At 54.3% G+C, this 19,422-nt stretch overlaps 1 protein-coding gene and 1 long non-coding RNA gene across 5 annotated transcripts; one reads left to right on the top strand and one right to left on the bottom strand.

Annotated features, from left to right (window-relative positions):
- The first annotated feature begins 5,194 nt into the window (after positions 1 to 5,194).
- On the top strand, positions 5,195 to 17,926 carry C7H15orf39 (chromosome 7 C15orf39 homolog). 4 transcript variants are annotated; one of them, XM_059267945.1, is made up of 3 exons: positions 5,195 to 5,301; positions 11,924 to 14,684; positions 16,729 to 17,926. In XM_059267945.1, exons 2-3 carry the CDS (start codon positions 11,975 to 11,977, stop codon positions 17,091 to 17,093), a joined length of 3,075 nt encoding a protein of 1,024 aa, XP_059123928.1. In that variant the 5' UTR covers positions 5,195 to 5,301; positions 11,924 to 11,974; the 3' UTR covers positions 17,094 to 17,926. The 4 variants fall into 4 exon arrangements, with proteins under 4 accessions (XP_059123928.1, XP_059123932.1, XP_059123931.1 ...); XM_059267949.1 differs by having other exon boundaries at positions 11,924 to 14,735; positions 16,729 to 16,841; XM_059267948.1 differs by lacking the exon at positions 5,195 to 5,301 and adding an exon at positions 6,445 to 6,596.
- LOC131915040 (uncharacterized) lies at positions 5,204 to 9,080 on the bottom strand. The gene is made up of 4 exons (XR_009380248.1): positions 8,885 to 9,080; positions 6,524 to 6,616; positions 6,230 to 6,438; positions 5,204 to 5,588 (listed from the first exon to the last, which is right to left on the bottom strand). It is a non-coding gene; the product is annotated as an uncharacterized LOC131915040 (long non-coding RNA).
- Positions 17,927 to 19,422: the final 1,496 nt, after the last annotated feature.

Genomic DNA, 19,422 nt, shown 5'->3' with positions numbered 1-19,422 from the left:
CATCTCCTGACACTCCAGCTGCCTGGGGTCACCAGATGAATAAGTAGCGATGACTGGGGTGGTGGTGATGGGGTGTTAGGTGCTGATTCAGGGTCTGAGGGACTGCTTGAGTAGGGATCTTGTTCTTCCTAGCCCTGTACCCACTTCTGGAGGGATTTTTCAGTCCCCTGTTCTATGCTGAGAGGCACCTGAGGGAGACTGGGGCCCGTACAAGTCTAGACTTGTAAGACTCTGGGACCTGAGGTCATGGAGACCTCCTGAAGCCCCTTCCCAGGGGGGTTGTTCAGAGGCAGACAGGTCTTGATGAGGTGCTAATTGCTGAGCTAATTGAAGCCAGAGCGAGCTACAGATGGCCTGGATGTCAGGAGGTGGGAACTGCACAGGGAGCCAGGATGGGGCTGCAAAGAGAGAGAGGAAGGCCTAGCCCTGGGCTGGTGTCGACGTGCGGACTGTTTGTTCAGGGAACATCGATTTATCAGAGATGACCGGCCACTTTGAAACGCATCCTTGTCTCCACACCTCTGTCCTGGCCCTGGCTTTCTCTCTGTGAAAATATTTGTGTTCTGAGGCCAGTGCTTATTGATGCAGGTTCATGGAGCATCTGGGGGCACAGTACTCTGCTGGGCAGGGAAGTGGCCAAGGAGGAGAGAAGGTTCCAGGCTTAGGCAGGCACAGTGCTGGGTTGGGATTGCAATCCATTCTATTCTACTTAGCTCTTGGTTCTATCTAGAAGGTAGGAAGTTCAAGCTGGTGCTGGCTGCTGCTGGGCACTGTACCACACCATGAAGGACATCCCACGGCAACACAGAACAAGTTTGCCAGAGAACTCTGCTTTGAGAGCGGCCACTGCCGAGAGCCATTGGTCTGTGAGTAGGTCAATCCACTCAAGAGGACAGAGCCTTCCTGACCCAACCACCTCAAACCCAAAGGTCCCATCTCCAAATGCCATTAACATCTACATTTGGAGATTAAGCCTCCAACATTTGAAGGGAGAACAAATGCCCCAAACATCAGTGAAAAGAGCCTGCAGGTGATGGGTGATGCCATGGAGCTGGAGCTGGAATGTCTAGGGGAGTGGGGGCAGGGAAGAGGAGAGGAATGGGCTGACCACATATGTTAACCTATGTTAACTTTGGCCTTTTCTGGACCTTGGGCTAAACCCTGTCCCTCTAAGACTGCCAGGGACATGGTCTTGGAGGCCTCAGGCTGGGAGGATTAGGTTGTCTGTTCTCTAGACACAGGTTGGGGACTCTGAGCTCATCTTTCTACTGCCAGAAAGGATATGCCTGAACCCTCCTCCCTCCCCAAGACGCCCCATAGCCCACCCTTCTGGCATAAGCAATTCATAGTGCTCTGGGCCTAGAGAGGAACTGGGCTAGGCTTCACCTCCTAGCAGGGTGGCATGGGCTGTCATTTCCATGCCCTGCTCTAGTATCCCTGTTGAACTCCCCATGGTGCCTGACCACATACACTCTGCACTCTGGCCCTTAGCTGCTTCTCTGTCGTGGCCCATTACTGCCACCCTCTTTCTACTCTGCAGGCTGTGGTTCCGTAGGCATCTCAGACTGTTTGGCTACCTGCTTGAGTTCCCACAGCATCACAGCCATACTCTGCCATACCTACCGGCTATAGAGAAAGCTGGGAGGCTAACCTCTTCCCCCGCTGCATGCCAGCTCCTTTCTCTTTTCTCTGAGGAGGCGCTGAGGGCTAATGAGGTTATGGGGAGGGAAGGGCTTGGGTGGTAATCAAGGTTTAGTAACTGTGATGCTAATTGCTCAAGCTTTATGGGTCCCTAATTCTGAGCCAGGCATCATGCTTTGTATTTTCCATGCAGAATTCTTCCCAGCACGCCTCCAGGGCTGGAAGTTTTCTTATCTCCATTTTTCAGTAAGGAAACAGGGACTCTGAAAGGCTTAGCAATGCATCTCTTGTCACACAGCTCAGAAGTGACAGTCTGGGGACTTCAAAGTCACTGCTCACAATGGTGTGGGGAGGGGCTGTTATTATTATTATTATTTTTTTTGTCAACCTGTTTTCTTCCCCCTGTCCCTTCCCTCCCTGCCTGTTATCATGTGCCTGGTGAGTCTGCATCATTACTAGGACCCAGGGGTCCAATTAGGGGCCGCCCCCAAGGAGGCTGACTGAGGCAATCCCTGCCCCTAGGGGGCCTTCTTGAGCTAAAATTTTAATTAGCTGTCACTGCTCTTCCTAAAACTCTGACCTGCCTGTGGTTATACCAACCCAGGGACACAGCTCAAGTGCCAGGTTAGGAGGGTGGTGTGGCTGGTCCTCTGTCCTACCACCTCAGGATTGCTTCATCTAATTCAGCAAATGGATTAATGAAATAAATGGGTTAAGTGACTTAATCCGTTAAACAGATTAAATAAATGAGTTAATGTTTTTTTTTTTTAAAAAAAAAAACACCATGAACTCCATGCCCGTACATAGAAAAGGTGATATCCTTGTTCAATTAGAAAAACAACAAAGCAAATCAGTAGGGAAGTGGAGAGGCACAGGGCTGTCCCTGGACACGGAGATTCCACGTTCCTTGGTCACCTGGCACATGGTAGGTGGGCACCTGTGGGCTGTGGCTATCTGCAGGGCTTACTCCCCTTTGCCTACATGTGGGAAGCTTGGTGTTGAGCAGTGAACAGTGACACTGTGTCACAACAGTGCTGCCTTGAGCATGTTACACCCCGAAAACGGAGATGGGGCTGTCAACCCGTGCAGTAGATGAGCCCATGGAGGTTGAGAGGCAGCCAGCGTGTCTAAGACCAGTCAGGCAAAGTAGTGCATGCCCCTAATCAAAACACTCAGGCTGTGACAGGAGGATTGCAAGTTCCAGGCCAGCCTGGACTACATAGTGAGATCCTGTCTCAAAAAAAAAAAACCCCAATCAACCAAAAACATGCCTAAGCCCATACAAGTGTTAAAAAACAAAGCAGACTTTATATTCACAGCTTAAGACCTATATACTGGGAAATGGGACTCCTACCTCAGGCCACAGGGTTGTGGTTCATAAAGCCACAAGGTTATCTTTCTCGTCCAGAAAGGGGGAGCAATGTCTCCTTAACTTCCACTCATCCTCCCCTCAATCTCTAGGAAGCCTGAGGGCTCTGAGTGTGACGTTTGGGTTAAGAGCTCAGAGACCCTTTACTTGGGCCAGGGCTGTGAGTTTCTAAGCTGACGTGATGACAGGAACTTTCTGAGGGCTCACCCTGAAACCTTGACCATGACCCTGGTCAATGGCCTGCTGGCTTCTCCCTCAGCAGCCGCTCTGCTCTGCAGGTCCAGAGCCAAGCCCTCTTGGATCTCGTTGCTTAGTAACCAGCCCTAAGTGACAGAAACCCCAGCAGGCTGCTAATGAGGGGACAGCCACCAACCAGCCACCTGGCCAGATCTTGCAGCCCCAGCCAGCCTTAGGAAGACTTCGAAGACAGTTCCCCTGGCCTGCCCATGGTAGGAAGGGGGGTACCCTGGCACTGGGGGAAGGTGCATGCCAAGCTAAGAAGGAACTGGACTGCCAGCCCCCCTCAAACCTTTGCACTGGGGGGCTGGCAGGAAGGTGATTCCCCCCTGGAAGCCAAAGCTTAACATTGAGGACCAGACACTGGGCTCAGGCAGGACTGGGGGCTTTCTGCCCAAACTGCCATCCTGGAAATAGCTGTGTCTGCCCTTGCCAGGGGCACCTGGGCTTGGGGAGGGAATCCCTGGAGAAAGGCTTGGGACAGGGGAGAAAGTGATTAGGGTGCCTGGGGTGGGGGCAGGGGATAGGGCTTGAAGATGAATGGAGAGCTGCTTCCTCATAGTGGGTGAGTGGTACCTTCTTCTCAATACCACTCCAGCTCCCAGCTGGTGGCCTCCTGGAGGGGACTGCAGGGCACATGAGGCAGGTGGAACTCAGCCAGATGGTTTTCCATCTTGGGTCTAGTGAGAAAGATGGAAACCCTGCTGTGTAGATAACCAGCCCTTAGGAGGTCTGGGCTGTAAACACTCCTGCCTGATGTCCTGGGCACAGAACTGGGATCTTTAGGTGTCAGTTGCTCTAAATTGCAATAAGGGCAGGAGGCAGGCTACTGTTGGCTTGAAGCTTGGTTAGCATCTTAGAGGCTTAAACTTGGTATCTCAGAGGGAACGCAGATTTTAGAAAAGTGTGGCCAGGTGGGGTTTTCTTGCTACCCCCAAGACAGGATCTCACTCTGTAGCCCAGGCTATCCTGGAATTTACTATGTACCCAGCTAGCTTTGAATTTATAGTGATCTTCCTACTAGGGATGAACAGGCCTGTTTGTTTGTTTTTCTGGCTTTCTTTGCCTGAAGAGATGCAGAGTGCTTCTGTATTAAACTGTGACTCCACAGCCATGGCCCAAATTAGTCCTGTGCTAGGCACTCCATCCCAATGCTCAGACAGCCTCAACCTGGAGGAAGTCCTTCCTTCCTCAGTCTCATGGGGGATCCGGAAACCAAGCCATTTGAACACGGGGAGCTGAGACTAGGATGGAAGTAGTCTGGAATCTAAACAGCTTCCAGGAAAGATAACTCACACCAGCCTGGAGATCAGGGAAGGCATCCTGGATGGGGCTAGACGGAATCAATACAAGACTGACCGGAAGCCAAGGCACAGAGGATCGCAATGAATTTTGTTTGGCTCCTGGGGTCTGCTGTGGCAGGCAGGCTACAGAGGGACAATGGAGGGGACAGGTAGATCTAGAGTGGGGGCCACAGGAGACTCTGAGACTGATAAGAAATTGCCTCCCAGCTTCCTGCAGAAGGAGGTCTTGGTTTGCCAGCATGCCTTTGGAAAACAGCTTACCTCACTCAATTGAGACCTATGGCCCCAAACCTCCCAAGCTGTTCACGATTAGACTCCCTAAGGTGCTCTGAGCTCAGGTTGTGTTTGCTTGACAGGCAGAGGATCCATGGCCACCAGATGCATGTGAGCCTTGAACCTTCCCGAGTCATACAGTAATTCCAAGAGGGGAGATCCCACTCCTCCATTTATTGGCTATGAAGAACCGTCCCCTAGTCCCCACCATGTCCAGAGCATGTTCAGGGCTTACTATGAACTAAGCCGTGAAGTCATCAGGGCCCTGTGACATGTCATAATTCTGCCCATTGGGCTGATGTGCAAACTGAAGTTAAGGTTGCTTAAGTCACACAGCTCAAAAGGTCAAACTTGGTTCACTTGCCTTTTTTTTTTTTTTTTTGAGCTAGGGTCTCCCATGAACCTTTGCTCCTGCTACCTTATAGCCTCCCAAGTGCTGGGATTACAGCCATCTGTCACCATGTACTACCATACCTGGTGAGTTTGCTTTGCTTCTCAAACTCTTCATCTGGTTCTAAGACTTACATGAGACACTGTTAAGTGTCTGGCACAGAACCAGCTCCACGTAGGAGCGCCTTGCCCCTCCCCACACGGCAGTCTTCCTCCGCTGGCAGGGAAGGATGAGGATGAGAAGGCGGTGCTAACAGTCTGGGTGGCCTCCTCGGAGGAGGAGGAGGCACTTTCTGTGTGTTTTAGGTTTCTCTGGTTTTCTGCCTGTAGGATGGCTTCCATCACTGCCTCTTCTCTGGGGTGAGATAGCTCCTCTAAGGAAGGAAAGAGATTTGTAAATAGCAGGTATGACGTCATTAGTGGAAGGGACATTTTTATTAATAACCATAACATGACAAGCTGCAGTTCAGGAAGCTGACCTTTAACCTTGCCTTTCTATGGACTAATCTGTGTCCATAAGGGAGGGGAGGTGGAGGGCATGCACCCGTTTCAAGCCTGTGTAGGGCTGGGGTGGGGTGGGGGGATAGAACCCTCTTTAAACCTTTCTGTTCTACTTTGTGTTGTATTTAATTTTGCTTTGTGGACAGATGTTCACATTGTGTGGCCCAGGCTGGCTTGGAACTCACTTTATAACCTGCCTTGTACTCAGTAGATCCCCGTCTTAGCCTTCTGAATGTTCAGATTGCATGCGCCAGGCTCCTGCTTTTCTAACTCCCCCTCCCCCGTGCCCACATGTTAAACTCTTCTCTTCACGGCTCTGACTCCGTGACTTCACCTTCCAGACAAAACATCACTATCTCTCCAAGGCTGCAATGTTAACAAAAGCCCAGGGAGCCTCTCGAGTCACCCTGAAAGGACTACCTTTATATCTGCTATAGGCTCTGCACATGACCCTTGGGGCAGAGAGGGGGAAGAGTTCATAAGAGTTTCCTGCAGCTTATGAGCAGTTCCTCACCGGATGTTGCTGGATGCTGACACCGTAGTCTATGAGGCAGGTGACTACCGGGCTCTGTTCTGTGCTGAGCGAGTTAAGGCCCAGGGAATTGCAAGCGGCTCTCAAGTCCTCCACCCCGTGTCCTTTCTTTGGTAATCCAGAGTGTTTGAGTGATGTCAAAAAGGACCAGACGAGCTGATTAGTGGGACAACTGTCTTTGAGAGATGTTTCTGAATTACGACAAAATAACGGGGCTGAAGACTTAGCCGGGCCCCAGGGTCTTACAGGCTCATCCTGGCCTGATGGGGGTCTTACCTGGGCCCACAACCTGAGAGTTCTAGACCACAGAGCCAAGGACATTGTCTTCCTTCCTCCCAGCTCACAGCAGGTCAGGAGTGGGAGTATACCCTATGCAGTAGAGAAGGAAGGGCAGAGTTATTGAGGTGTGAGAACCGCTTGAGAGAGGGCTGTCAGATTTGGCATGACCCAGAGCTGTCAGGGCACAGATGCCCCTTCCTGGTGTTAGAGTGTGACTGTAAGATACAAAAACCAGGCGGTCTGGGTCGTTGTTCCAGCCTGTCTGGGAAAGCCCCAGACCCCTCAGAGTCTCCCCTTCCTAGGCAGTCTCTATTTGTAAAAAATCTTCCAACTCTAATCCAAGAGACACCCTCCCTCTCTCCTTGGGTGACCTCACTTCCTCCTCCTAGTCCTCCCTGGAGCCGGGCCCCTCCTCCTCAGGCCAGCTGCTCCCACACCTGCACTCAGCCCTGCTTTGCTCTGACTCAGGCAGTCCTGACCTGTGTGGTTCAAGGTGGTGTCCTGAGTGGTGCTGGCCCATAAACTCATTTTGATCTGTATGGTGTTCCCCCGTTCTCCCCCGTCACTGCCTGACCCTGCCTTGGCCTTTGGGCAGTCTTCGAACTATAGGCATCAGATTCCTTCCCAAAAAGGAGGAGTGCTGAGCAGGTTCCACAGCCCAGCGGCTAAAGTCTTGCTGAACAGAGACAGTTGGTCTCCCAGCCCCTTTCTGCAACACATCCTTTCTGGCTAGGGATACTTCACCCCATTCGCCTTCCAGGCTGTTCATGCTCTGCCTCATGCTCTGGTCTGTTCTGGTGAGAGGCATTTGCAAAATGGTTCAGATACCCACCAAGGCCACTTGGCAACACCTCCAGAGCCTCATCCCTGGTCCACTCGAGGTAAAAAAAATAATAATAATAATAATTTCCTTAGCCATGGAACCCTAACAGAAGTTGAGATACATTTGTCTGTACTTTGCCCCTAGGAGTGCTCCTTCCGACTTCCAAGTGTAACTAGTGCTGGTCAAGGATGCCAGGGCTCCCTTTGACATCTTTTCAATTTTTTAATTGTTAAGAGTTTTGTTAGGAGCCAAGTGTGGTGGCCCATGCCTTTAATCTCAGCACTGGGGAGGGAGAGGTAGGTGTACCTCTGTGAGTTCGAGGTCAGCCCAGTCTACAGAGTGCAGTTCCTAGACAGACACAGCTGTATAGTAAAACCTGTTGTTCGAATCTTAGATGGTCTTTTAATAAAAAACCCAGAGCCAGATATCAGGGTGAAAGCTGAAAGATCAGAGAAGCAGAGCAGCCAGCCACTAGTTCTCACCTCTACAAAATCCTCAGTCTGAAGAGAGAGAGTTCCTGTTTCCTCGTGCCTTAAATACCTTTCTCTGCCCAGACATCACTTCCTGGGATTAAAGGTGTGTTCCACCACTGCCTGGGTCTGTTTTCAGTGTGGCAGATCTCTGCCTCCCGAGTGATAGGATTAAGGGTGTGTGCCATCACTGCCTGACCTCTATGTCTAATCTAGTGGCTGGCTCTGTCCTCTGATCTTCAGGCAAATTTATTAGGGTACACAATATATCACCACAGAAACCCTGTCCCAAACAAAACAAAGACAAAACAAAACAACCAAGAGTATTGCTAGCTATCCCAGGCTCAGCTCAAACCCAGGGCAATTCCCACTGCTAGGCTTTACAGTTGTATGTCACTATACCCCAATTTATGTGCCATGTATCTTTTCGAAGTCGGCCAGCCCTGCCATTTCTATGAGACAATACCACTTTTACCAACGGTGAAACTGAAGCTCTTGGAGTTTAAGTGGCAGGTCTAAGGTCACATGGCTAGAAAGTGGCAAGGAATGAATGATCTAACGGAATGACTGAATGAGGGCTTATGACCGCCCTCGGGGCAGACGTTCGAGGAGCTGGGCGAGCGAAGGCGGTGCACAAAGCCAGAGGCCGGGTCGCGGGAAAGTCGTTTCCACTCAGGCCTTCGGCACGGGAGGGCCCAAGGGAGCGCAGGCTCCCAGAGGCACAGCCGGGTTCTGCCCCCACCCAACGGGCCGCCCCGCCCCCGCTCCGCCCCTGGCCCGCCCCGCCCGGGACCACAGACGGCGCCCGGCGGCGGCGCGAACGGCAGCGCAGAGCGTGGCTCTGGGCTAGGTGCCTGCCGCGACTTCCCGCGCAAGGCCGGCCGGACAGCGACCCGCAGCCTTGGCGGCGCTGGAGGATGCGGCCGTGGCCCCGGGTGGCGGCCGCCAGAAGCTTGGCGCTCTGAAGGTAGGAGCTCGCCTGCCCGGCGGGCGCGGAAACTTGGGCCGAGTTTGCGGGCAGCGCGTGGGCAAGGGGCGGGTGGTCCTGCCCCAGGGCGCCCCTACCGGCCGGCCCCGGGACGGAGCGCAGGGGCCGGGGCCCAGGTGCTGAGGCTTCGGGCGGTCAGGCTGCGGGGCCCGGTCGTGCTGCCGCCTGGACTTTGCCAGGACTTGGATGCTCCCTGGGCCTGGTAGAGCCCCGGAACCCCAGCAGTGCCCGGGCGTAGGACTGGCGAGGAGTCAGGCGGATCCCTCGGGCCTCTCGCGGGGCCGGGCTCACGCGGATTGCCGGGCGCAGACTCGGGGTGGGGGTGGGGCTTGGGATTGGTGGCGGCGGGCGCAGAGGTGCCGCGGGGCCGTGGACGAGCCCTGTTGGAACAGGACCGCCTGCGGTTTCCTCGCCACCGCTTGACTCACTCTCTGGCTGCAGCCCAGGCTGGCGGGATCGCCCCGAAGGAGGTGGCTGCCCGGACTCTGCGGCTGGACGGGCCCCCTCCCCTCCACCTCCTGGACCTCACTGCAGTCTTCGGGCTTCGATCCGTGGGGGCTCCGAGCGCGAACCTCCCGGCTTGCACACGTGTGCCTGAGCCAGGGCGGTGGGGGGGACATCTGTGCAGATTCTGGCCGTGCACGTACGTGCAGGAACGGCTTTGCGTGCGTGGTGGCAGGCTGTGTGTCAGCCTGCTGGGGTGCACGTGCGTCGCAGAGCAGCAGAGAGGAGAGGTTTGGGGGACACCCGGAAGCCTGGCGTGTCGGTCGGGCGCCAGTTCCATAGCGAAGCCGGCTGTGGGCCTCAGGCACGATGGTCATGGGCGGGGCCGGTAGAGGGAAATTTAGTGGTGGCGCATCTGGAGACCCTTTCTCTTAAACTGGGAAGTGTGGACTTGCCCCAAATTGGGTGTCTGGAGAGCTCAGAGCCTCAGCTGGCAGACTTTGAGAAGACCGGCGTCTCTTAGAGGGAGAACACTGATGCCGGCCTCAACAACTCGGCTCGGTTCGCGCTCTTCCTGAGGCCCCAAGGATGTGACGTGGAAATGGGAATGGACCCACGGAGTTGTGTGTCTCCCCCGAGGGAAAGACGGGAGTGTGGTGGGCGCTCGACCCTGCCCTGGGTTCTGGCTGCAGTTAGAGCGCATGTAAGAAGAACTAGTAGAACTTGACATCTCCACAGAAGGATCACCCGTGGACCTACCTTCTCCAAGCGTCCAAGGCCACCTCAGTGTCCGGAAACAAGGCACCTTCATTTTGGCTGCTGTCTGAGTGGGGGTGGGGCCTCCTCTGGGGGAGCTTTCCATCCTTCCTACTGTCAGGACATAATGTTGCCTCCACACCTTTCAGAGCCTTGGGCTGATTCTTTGGAACCCTCCCTCCTACAAAGACTCTCCCGAGGGTCCCAGGTGGCTGGTTCTCAGGAAGTCTCTAGGGCAAAGGGCACGGGTTGGGCTGAGCCCGGGAGAGAAGGGCCCTTGAGACTGGTGGTTAGAGACCAGAGCCAGCCCTTAATTAACCCAGAGCTCCCCAAGGATAGAGTGGGCTAGGTACCCTCTGAAGCATCCAGCCGAGCCTTGTGGTGGTGCACATCTTTAATCTCAGCACCAGGGAAGCAGAGGTGGGTGGATCTCTGTTCAAGGACAGTTTGGTCTGCATAGTGAGTTCCAGGCCAGCTAGAGATAAACAATGAGACTTAGAAAAGAAAAAAAGAAAAAAGAAAAACAAAACAAAGCAAAATCAACCATAAAAACATACAGCAGTGTAGGATGGGGCTTTCCCTTAGGACACATGTCCTTGTCTTGAAGGCTTCTGTGTTGCTGTCTGCTGGCTGGGAATGGGCCTAGGCCATACTACCCTTTACCTTTTTTCCTCCCCGTGCTGGTCTGACTCTTGAGCCCCAATCCTTGGCCACTGTCCAGAGAGGAGGAGAAAGCTGGTCCCTGCTTGCTTGTGACAGAGGCTTCTGGTGCTTGACCTGTGGCCTACTCGTAGGAATATTGATCCCATTTACCTTTTTCTAAGCCATTGAGGAGGGAGAGGAGGTCAGCGATGGCCCTAACAGACAAGCCTCAGATGGAGCTGCCTGTAAGTCATGGCCCATAAGTCGTGGATGCCTGTTTTGTTAAGAAAGTGCCTGTGATCACTGTGGACATTGATCCTCATCCTTCTTTGGACTTGGCTCTGTGCTGTAGAACCCAGATTTATTAAGGAAAAGTGAGCAAGAAAGAAGAGTGGGAAAGGTTCTAAGGGAAGAATACCCGTGCATTCTTTTTCCAGCACTTAATCTGTCCATCAGTAAAGTGTGGAGGAAGTAGTTGCCAGCTAGGACTCCGGGCCCTTGGGGCCTCCCATCTCCCCAGGCATGCATCCCCACTCTCCTGGATCATGTGCACAGGGCCTGGAGATTAACACAGACACTCCTCCCCTGAGCCCAGGACCATCTTGTTGGCTCCACAGCACCACCTGCTGGTCAGCTTTGACCCTCCTGCTGAGTTACCCGGATACCTCTTGGAAGGGACTGCCCTATCCATCCAAGATTAGTTGTCAGCATTGGTTCTGGTTCTGGGGACCTGGTTTTGAGGTTTTGGGTTTTGGTAAGACAAGCAGATCAATAAAAGTGTTAGAAGAAACCAGAATTTGTAGGCAGTGCAGGGATTCCATGTCTTGGCTGTAGGAGTGTTACGAGACCTCTGTGGCATCTTGGAATAAGAACCAGCCCACTTCCTGTGCCATCCCTCTCGTCAGAGACTTTGGGATAGATAGGTCTTATTTGGGAGGCAGAGCAGCAAGCCAAGGCGGATGACTTCCCAACACTGCCCAGAACCCCAAGGGAGGGTTCTTGGCCATCACATAGGCAGAATGACCCTTACAATGGAGTGTAGACTTGTATGTAAGGCCACAGTACACATATTTGTTCAGCGGAGTTCTGTGCTTTCAAAACTATAACCAGAAACAAAACATAGAGTCAGAAACCTCTGCATTGTGGCTTCTCCGTTCAGTCTGAGTTGAGTATTGATTGCTAAGGGCCAGAGTCTTGGGGGACAACAAGTCAGAGAGGGGCCTCTATTGTTTTCATGTAGCCTATGCTCTAACCATCTTTCTCCTCTCTCCCAGGTCAGCAAGTCAAGTGGCAGGGGTCCAGGAGGGCCTGACACCTCCGTCGTAATGGCAGAGAAACGGCCCCTGGGGCCTCTGGGGCCTGTGATGTATGGCAAGCTGCCCCGCCTGGAGCCGGACCCAGGGCCTGGACATGGCCTGCCCCTTTCTGCTGCCAGTCAGGACTCCTGCAATTATAAGGGTGCATATTTCTCCTACCCCATAGGGGGTGCTTCCAAGGCAGGGTCTGAGCGGTTGGCATCCTGGACCCCGTACCCACCCTTGTACCCCACTGAAGTGGCAGGATCTCCACTCCGGACTGACAGCCTGTTGACAAACTGCCTGCTCTACCGCCCTCCCACAGAAGGTTCTGAAAAGATAAAAGACTCCAGTGAGCTCCTGCCCTTTGGTCCCCAGGCTCATGCCTACCCAGGCCCACCACTGGCAGCGCCCAAGCCTGTCTACCGCAGTCCTTTGTGTTACGGACTCTCCGCTTGCCTAGGGGATGGAGGAGCAAAGAGACCGTTGGATGTTGACTGGACCCTGGTGACCGGGCCCCTGTTACCGTCTGCTGAACCACCCTGTTCTCTAGCCCCAGCTCCTGGCAAGGGCCAGCCCCTGGATGGGACATTCTTGCGTGGGCTACCAACTGGGGGACCTGGCAAAGACCCCTCCCTGACTTTTTCCCCATGCCAGGCAATCCTGGAGAAGTATCGAACCATCCACAGCACAGGCTTCCTGCCTTCCAAGTACACGGGTCCTTACTCTGGGGAACCCAAGCAAGCAGTATCTGAAGGACCCTCCAGTCCTTGGACCCAGCTTGCCCAGCCCCTCGGACCACCTTGCCAGGATGCAGTGCCAGCCCACTACCCGCTGCCCCCACCTCCACAGGCCTTGCCTTGCCCTCCATCTTGCCGTCACCCGGAGAAGCAGGGGAACTACGGCCCTCTGCTCCCACTGCCACCTCTGGGAGCGCACAAAGGGGCTGCATACCAGGCTGGTGGGCTGGGCAGCCCCTACCTGAGGCAGCAGGCATCCCAGGCCCCTTATCTGCCCCCTGTTGGGATAGACACTTACTCCTACTCTCCTGCACCCCTCCCGGCCCCCTCACCAGGGCTCAAGCTGGAGCCCCCTCTTGCTCCAAGGTGCCCACTGGACTTTGTCCCCCAAACTTTGGGATTTCCTTATGCCAGGGATGACCTCTCTCTCTATGGGGCATCCCCAGGGCTTGGGGGAACACCACCTTCCCATGCTCAGAACAGTGTGCAACCCGTGCCACAGCCCAGTGCCTTCCAGCGAACATGCCAGCCTTTGCCAGCCAGCCAGCCATGCTCTGAGCCTGTGAGACCTGCAGAGAAACCAGCCCCGGAAGCTCAAGAGAAGACCTGGCTACCCAGCTGCAGGAAAGAGCAGCTCCATCCCAGGCCCAGTGAGCGTCCTGGGGTACCTATTGTCATTCGAGACAGTCCAGTTCCCCGCACTTCACCAGCACTGCTCCCCTGTGCCAAGGAGCGCCAGTCTCTTCCACAGAAAGATGCCAAGCCTCCCAGCTCTCCACCCATGCCTGTGATTGACAATGTTTTTAGTCTGGCCCCCTACCGTGACTACCTGGATGTGCAGACACCGGAGCCCACGGCTGAGCAGGACTGTGCTCCAGCCGCCAGTAAGAGCCAAGACAAAGATCGCAAGGGGGCCCTGCCTGTCCAGGATGGGACCTCTGGGCCTCACTGCTCTCTTCGTGAGGAAGTGGCTCTGGACTTGAGTGTGAAGAAGTCTATGGCAGAGGCTGTCCCTGTCAAGGTCCCTAGTCCTGAGGTACGTGATAAGTCCACTGAAGCTGTGAATGGGCCAGGTATAGAAAACACAGTGTCAGGCTTGCCGGGCCTGAAAAAGATGGTCACCGAAATATCTGAAGTGGCCACAGAAGCCACACCAAGGACCAACTTCCACAGCTCCGTGGCCTTCATGTTCCGAAAATTCAAGATACTCCGACCTGCACCCTTACCTGCAACTCTCGTCCCATCCCCACCTACCTTGGCTCCTGCTCCTGCTCCTGCCCCTGCCCCTGCCCCTGCCCCTGCCCAGCCTGCACCCAACCCCCCATCCATGCCCGTGGGACTGCAGATTCTCACTCAGCCTTTGCCGGTGGCGTGCTTCAACCTAGCCCTGCCGAGCCCGCCGGCCATAGCCGTGGCCTCCCCGGCCCCAGCCTCTGCTCCTGTTCCATCCCCAGCTCCGGCCCCTGCTCCAGCCACTGTTCAAGTTTCCACCGCGACCTCAGCAGACTCCCTAGAACAGCACTTTACAGGGCTGCACGCATCCCTCTGTGACGCCATCTCAGGCTCTGTGGCTCATTCTCCACCAGAGAAACTTCGGGAGTGGCTTGAGACCACTGGCCCATGGGGCCAGGCTGCGTGGCAGGACGGCCAGGGTGTGCAGGGGCTCCTGGGCAAGCTGCTGTCCCAGCTGCAGAGGTTTCTGTGCACACAGCAGTGCCCCTTCCCTCACGTAGTACGAGCTGGTGCCATCTTCGTGCCCATCCATCTGGTGAAGGAGCGTCTCTTTCCTAAGCTGCCACCCGCCTCTGTGGACCACGTGCTGCAGGAGCACCGTGTGGAGCTACGGCCCACCACTCTGTCAGAGGAGCGTGCACTGCGTGAACGGGCCCTACATGGCTGCACCTCACGCATGCTGAAGCTGCTGGCCCTACGCCAGCTGCCTGATATCTACCCTGACCTGCTGGGCCTGCAGTGGCATGACTGTGTGCGCCGCCAGCTGGGTGAGCATGGGGCAACCCTGTAGCCACTGGAGCTGTGTGAGCGAGTGACAGGTGTGTGTACTGCTTGTATGGACGGTGGGCAAGGGTCGGAATGATTCCAGAAACTTATGCTGGGGCAAGGGGTGGGGTTCCAGGGGCTCTAGGGCTTGCCTTGCCTCTTGACATCAGTGAGATCTATTTGCATGGAAATGTTCTTGGCCCCCTTCTGGATGGCTCCTCCTCTGTCTGTACCTTCTGTGTCTTGTGTAGGCCTCTGGGACTTGGGCCAGGCCATGTTTCCCACCTGAAGTTTTCTCTTCCCATGTCTTCTGTCTGAACACTAGCCCTGAATGACGCACTGCGTTCTGTCCCTTGGCACCGGGGGCTGCTACTCTCTGCTCATCCCAGTCCACAGGCTTGAGCTTTGCTCTGAGCTTACTTCCACATGCAGTCTCTCTGATCCTGGTAAAGCATCCCTGTTCACCTTCATGCACAGGATCTGGCAGGGCCCCATGCCCCACATAAGCACATACCTTTGAATGTACATTTCCTCTGGTCTGCTGGCACTTGTATGCACCCATGTCACCCTGAACTGGAGAATTATGGTTCTCTTTCCTCCAGTGATGCATCATCCTGGTTCTTCAGTTGCACTCTCATATTGAAAGTATCTCACTGTATAACCCAGGGTATCCTCAAACTCATGATGCTCCTGTCTCCCTAGTACCAGATCATGTATGTGCCACATTGCTCAGCTCAGCCCTGGACCTTGCTTTTTTATTTTATTATCAATAATGTCCTAGAAGACACATGTGCTGCAATGTTGTGTGTTGGGGACACTCTGATTTCTTAGGCCATGACAAGGTGAGGCTGGCATGGCCTTTTCTGTGTCAGTAAACTGATTTCTAGATTCTGAAGTTTTTCCTGCCTGCTGTCACACATCTCATGGCCACCCAGCCCCTTACCCAGCTGTTTCCCTGATATTCTACTTCCTTAGCTAGCTGGGTACTCTGCCATGGGCCTCCCTGACCCAGGACAGCCCAGGTCAAGGTGGAGAAGGCCTGAGGCAAAGTACTGCCATGGAACAGGGCCCCTAGCTGGCCCACATTCCTGATTATTAGCCTGTCTGGGGCCAAGGACCAGGTCCCTTTCCTGGTCTTCCTGCTTAGTAGAACTCTGATCCAGTTAAGGCTCAGCTGCCTGTCACTGGTTAGGTTCGAAGACCCTTGTTCCATATTCCCTCCCTGAGCTTTGGGTACCCCTAGCTAGAGCAATGGTTCCCATGACCCCTGGGGGGTTTGTCTAATGACCAATGAGGGCTGCATGCCAGGTTTGCTCCTGTCCAGACTCATGTGCCCTGCTGGCAGCCTGAGGAGCCTGCCTCCACCCGAACTGTTTTCACAGCAGCCCTGGGGATTTGGTGGCAGAAAGATGGCTCTTGGACAGCATAGCTTTCTCTTCTCATGCTTCAGTTCATTCAGCTAGCCGGTGAGATGCCCAGCCACTGTTTCCTGACCTACAAGCCTCCTTTTTTTTCTCATTTTTGCTCCCAAGCAGCCACTTGTGAGCTGCGTCCTCGTCAGGTGGAGCTCTGGTGTCCCTCAGGAAGGAGCGTGTCTTTCCAGCAAGCTCCCGCTGGTCTGAGCAATGGGCACGTGTGAAGAAGGGTTGCCTGTGATGGTTGTGACACTGTGGGTACCATCTGCAGTTTTTAGAACTGGGACCTAGCTTGTGTTTGAGGGGTTGTGAGTTAATGTTGCGTATCACCCTTCACCAATAGGCTGTCCCCTTCCTCCTGCCCAGAAAGTTCTAAAAGCTTCTAGTACTCTGCTCTGGATCACTCCTGGTCCTCTAAGCCCTCCTCTCACACCTACTGGCTAGCCACTCCAACCTGGGAAAGACCTCCTTCCCACCACCGTGGAGAATCTTGGAGACTGGTGGTCTTGTAATCTGTGTGCCTGTCTCCTAGGACTGAAGATGTACCCACCTTGTTTTAGGTGACTTTGAGACCAGGAAGTGGGACCTTGAAGTTTGGATTTTGCAGTCTGACTATGCTTTCCTTTTGTAGGTGACTTTGACACTGAGGCCAGAACCTTATCCCCTTCAGAACCCACAGTGACCAGAGATGAACCAGAAAACCACTCCCTGGCTCGTAAATCACCAGCCCCCAAGGTCAAGAAGCCAGGGAGGAAGCCACCAGCTGGCCCTGAGAAAACAGAGACGACCACTGGGGAAGGGTCACAGGATCCCTCACCTAGCTCTGGCACCAGCACCAGCCCACCAGGTCCCACCATGAGGGCACGCTTCCGCAGCCTGTTGGAAAATGCCTGGCTCAATGGGGTGGCACTGCCTACTTGGGGCCACAAGGCCTCAGGACCAGACCGACCTTCGCCTCAGCCCCAGCTCCTGGGCAGCCAGAGCCATCATCTGTAGCATCGGTAGCTAGTGGTGTTGGGACAATCAACCATCTGGGGACCACTGTGTACCTGTCCTGACATCCAACTGCCCAGGGCTGGGAGTGGATAACAGGGCCGGGTCCACCTAGCTAGGCAGAGACTTCTGAACTTTGAACATGGGGGTCTTTGTTAGAAGGGATTCCTTCCCATGAGACAAGCTGTGGGCGTTAGAGACAACCCGACCTGGCCTTGAATCCTGGCTGCTGTGTTCCTTGTTGCGTGTCCTGGGCAAACACTTCACCTCTCATGAGCCCCTGTTCACCATTTGTAGAATAAGACAACGCAGCCTACCTCACAAGGGTTGGAGTGGGGATGATGTCTGATGTACACCTATGATGATTTGCTTTGCTTCTTGCCCAGGACAGGCCTTCTTGTCAAGTAGAACCTTGTCAAGTCTTCATGTGTTTGGGGACCTGGTTACCTTAGGGTGGTATATTGTACGATGTATATGGCTCATACACACTTCCTCTGAGTCCACTGCTGGTGCAGGGAGCTGGCCTGGGGCTGGCCTGAAGACCCTGAGTCTGCTCTGGATTCCTATCGGTGACCTACCTAGGCTGCATCACACACCCCAGTGAAGTTGTACCAAGCAGCTACAGAGACCCAGCAGGCTGTGTCAGCCCAATTCTAGGAGGCCTTTGAAGATCTGGACTGGGGACTCTGGTATTTCCCAAGGCTCTTGGGGCTACCTCCCTGCAGTGGGCTGAGCTCAGCTGGTGGCTGCCAAGCTGTGCCTCCTGCCTTATTTAAGGGTTTTGTTGAGACTGGGCCCTGGGGGCCAGCTATTAAAGCATTGGGTTGTTTTTAGAACTGGGACCTAGCTTGTATTTGAGGGGTTGTGAGTTAATGTTGCGTATCACCCTTCACCAATAGGCTGTCCCCTTCCTCCTGTCCTGAAAGTTCTAAAGGCTTCTAGTACTCTGCTCTGGATCACTCCTGGTCCTCTAAGCCCTCCTCTCACACCTACTGGCTAGCCACTCCAACCTGGGAAAGACCTCCTTCCCACAACCGTGGAGAATCTTGGAGACTGGTGGTCTTGTAATCTGTGTGCCTGTCTCCTAGGACTGAAGATGTACACACTAGAGTCTGGAACTGTCACTTCTCCCTGTGCGTCCTATCAGCTTTACCCACTGACAGTGTTCCTAGGCCCACCCTCAGTCCCCTCACCCCGTCCCTTTCTCTGCACATGGCTTTCCTCCACCAGTGCTCACCATTGCCCGAGCCCAGCCATGCTAGCCCCTGGACCAGCCTGGCCTCGAGCACCTGGGGGCCGAAGTGGCAGCTGCCATTTTCCTCTGCCTGTTGTGCCCCAATGCCTTTTCTCTCACCAGCAACACCACAGGCAAAAGTTCTGATGATTGTTTGGGTCTTTCTGCCCCAGCTTCCTAGTTCTGGGCCTATGTGTGCTGTGACCACACTCAGCTTTGAGTGGCGGTTCAAGAGGTCCACGGTTGAGCCGGGCGGTGGTGGCGCACGCCTTTAATCCCAGCACTCGGGAGGCAGAGGCAGGTGGATCTCTGAGTTCGAGGCCAGCCTGGTCTACAGAGTGAGTTCCAGGAAAGGTGCAAAGCTACACAGAGAAACCCTGTCTCGAAAAACCAAAAAAAAAGAAAAGAAAAGAGAAAGAAAAAGAGGTCCACAGTTGAACAGTCACATCTGATGATGACATTCTTGTTGGCAGAATCCTGAGGTGGATCAGGGCACCACATGGCAAGAGAGCACATGCATGTGTGTCTTCTGGGCGGTCTGTAGAGCTGCCAGTATCAGATCATGGGGCTCCACCTGATGATTTTAATCTTAATCACCTCAAACACCACCTCTAAGCACAATAGCTGGATTAAATTCCCATCCTCCCACCTCACAATGGGGATTAAATTTCAGCATGTGAACCCTGGGGGGGGGTCATGTTGAAACTACATCTAGATCCAGCAGCTGGCCTTCGGAGTTGGCGGGAGTAGGAACTATGACACATGGCCACTGCAGGAACCACCAGGACAGGGGTGTCAGTCTACCCTCGTTCCCTTGTTAGATGACTGGCCCTTCAGGATACCGTATTTCTACCCAGGGCCAGAGAGGTGAGTTCTGTCCTTTGCATCAAAATCTTACAGGTCCATTACCTGGAACTAGTTTCACAAGCTCCTGATTTTGAGTCCATCCCCAGTGCCCTTTAAGCCTGTTCGTACATCACTAGCTGCTGGCCCTGTGTGTATGCAGCCTAGGCTGGCCTCACGGTTAACTATCCTGCCTCATCCTCCAGTGCTAGGAAGGTAGATGTGAGGTTTAATCAGATTTCTAAGCTGACTCGG

The sequence above is a fragment of the Peromyscus eremicus genome, chromosome 7 (genome assembly GCF_949786415.1).
Source record: "Peromyscus eremicus chromosome 7, PerEre_H2_v1, whole genome shotgun sequence".
Taxonomy (NCBI): Eukaryota; Metazoa; Chordata; class Mammalia; order Rodentia; family Cricetidae; genus Peromyscus; species Peromyscus eremicus.
Note: the sequence above shows the minus strand (reverse complement) of the source record. Positions and strands in the feature narration are given on the sequence as shown.

Excerpts from the sequence above, each read along its gene's own strand:
- C7H15orf39 (XM_059267945.1), top strand. The coding sequence starts at position 11,975 with ATGGCAGAGAAACGGCCCCTGGGGCCTCTGGGGCCTGTGATGTATGGC. Across the intron at positions 14,685-16,728 it reads CTGTGTGCGCCGCCAGCTGG|GTGACTTTGACACTGAGGCC; the intron begins GTGAGCATGGGG and ends TTCCTTTTGTAG.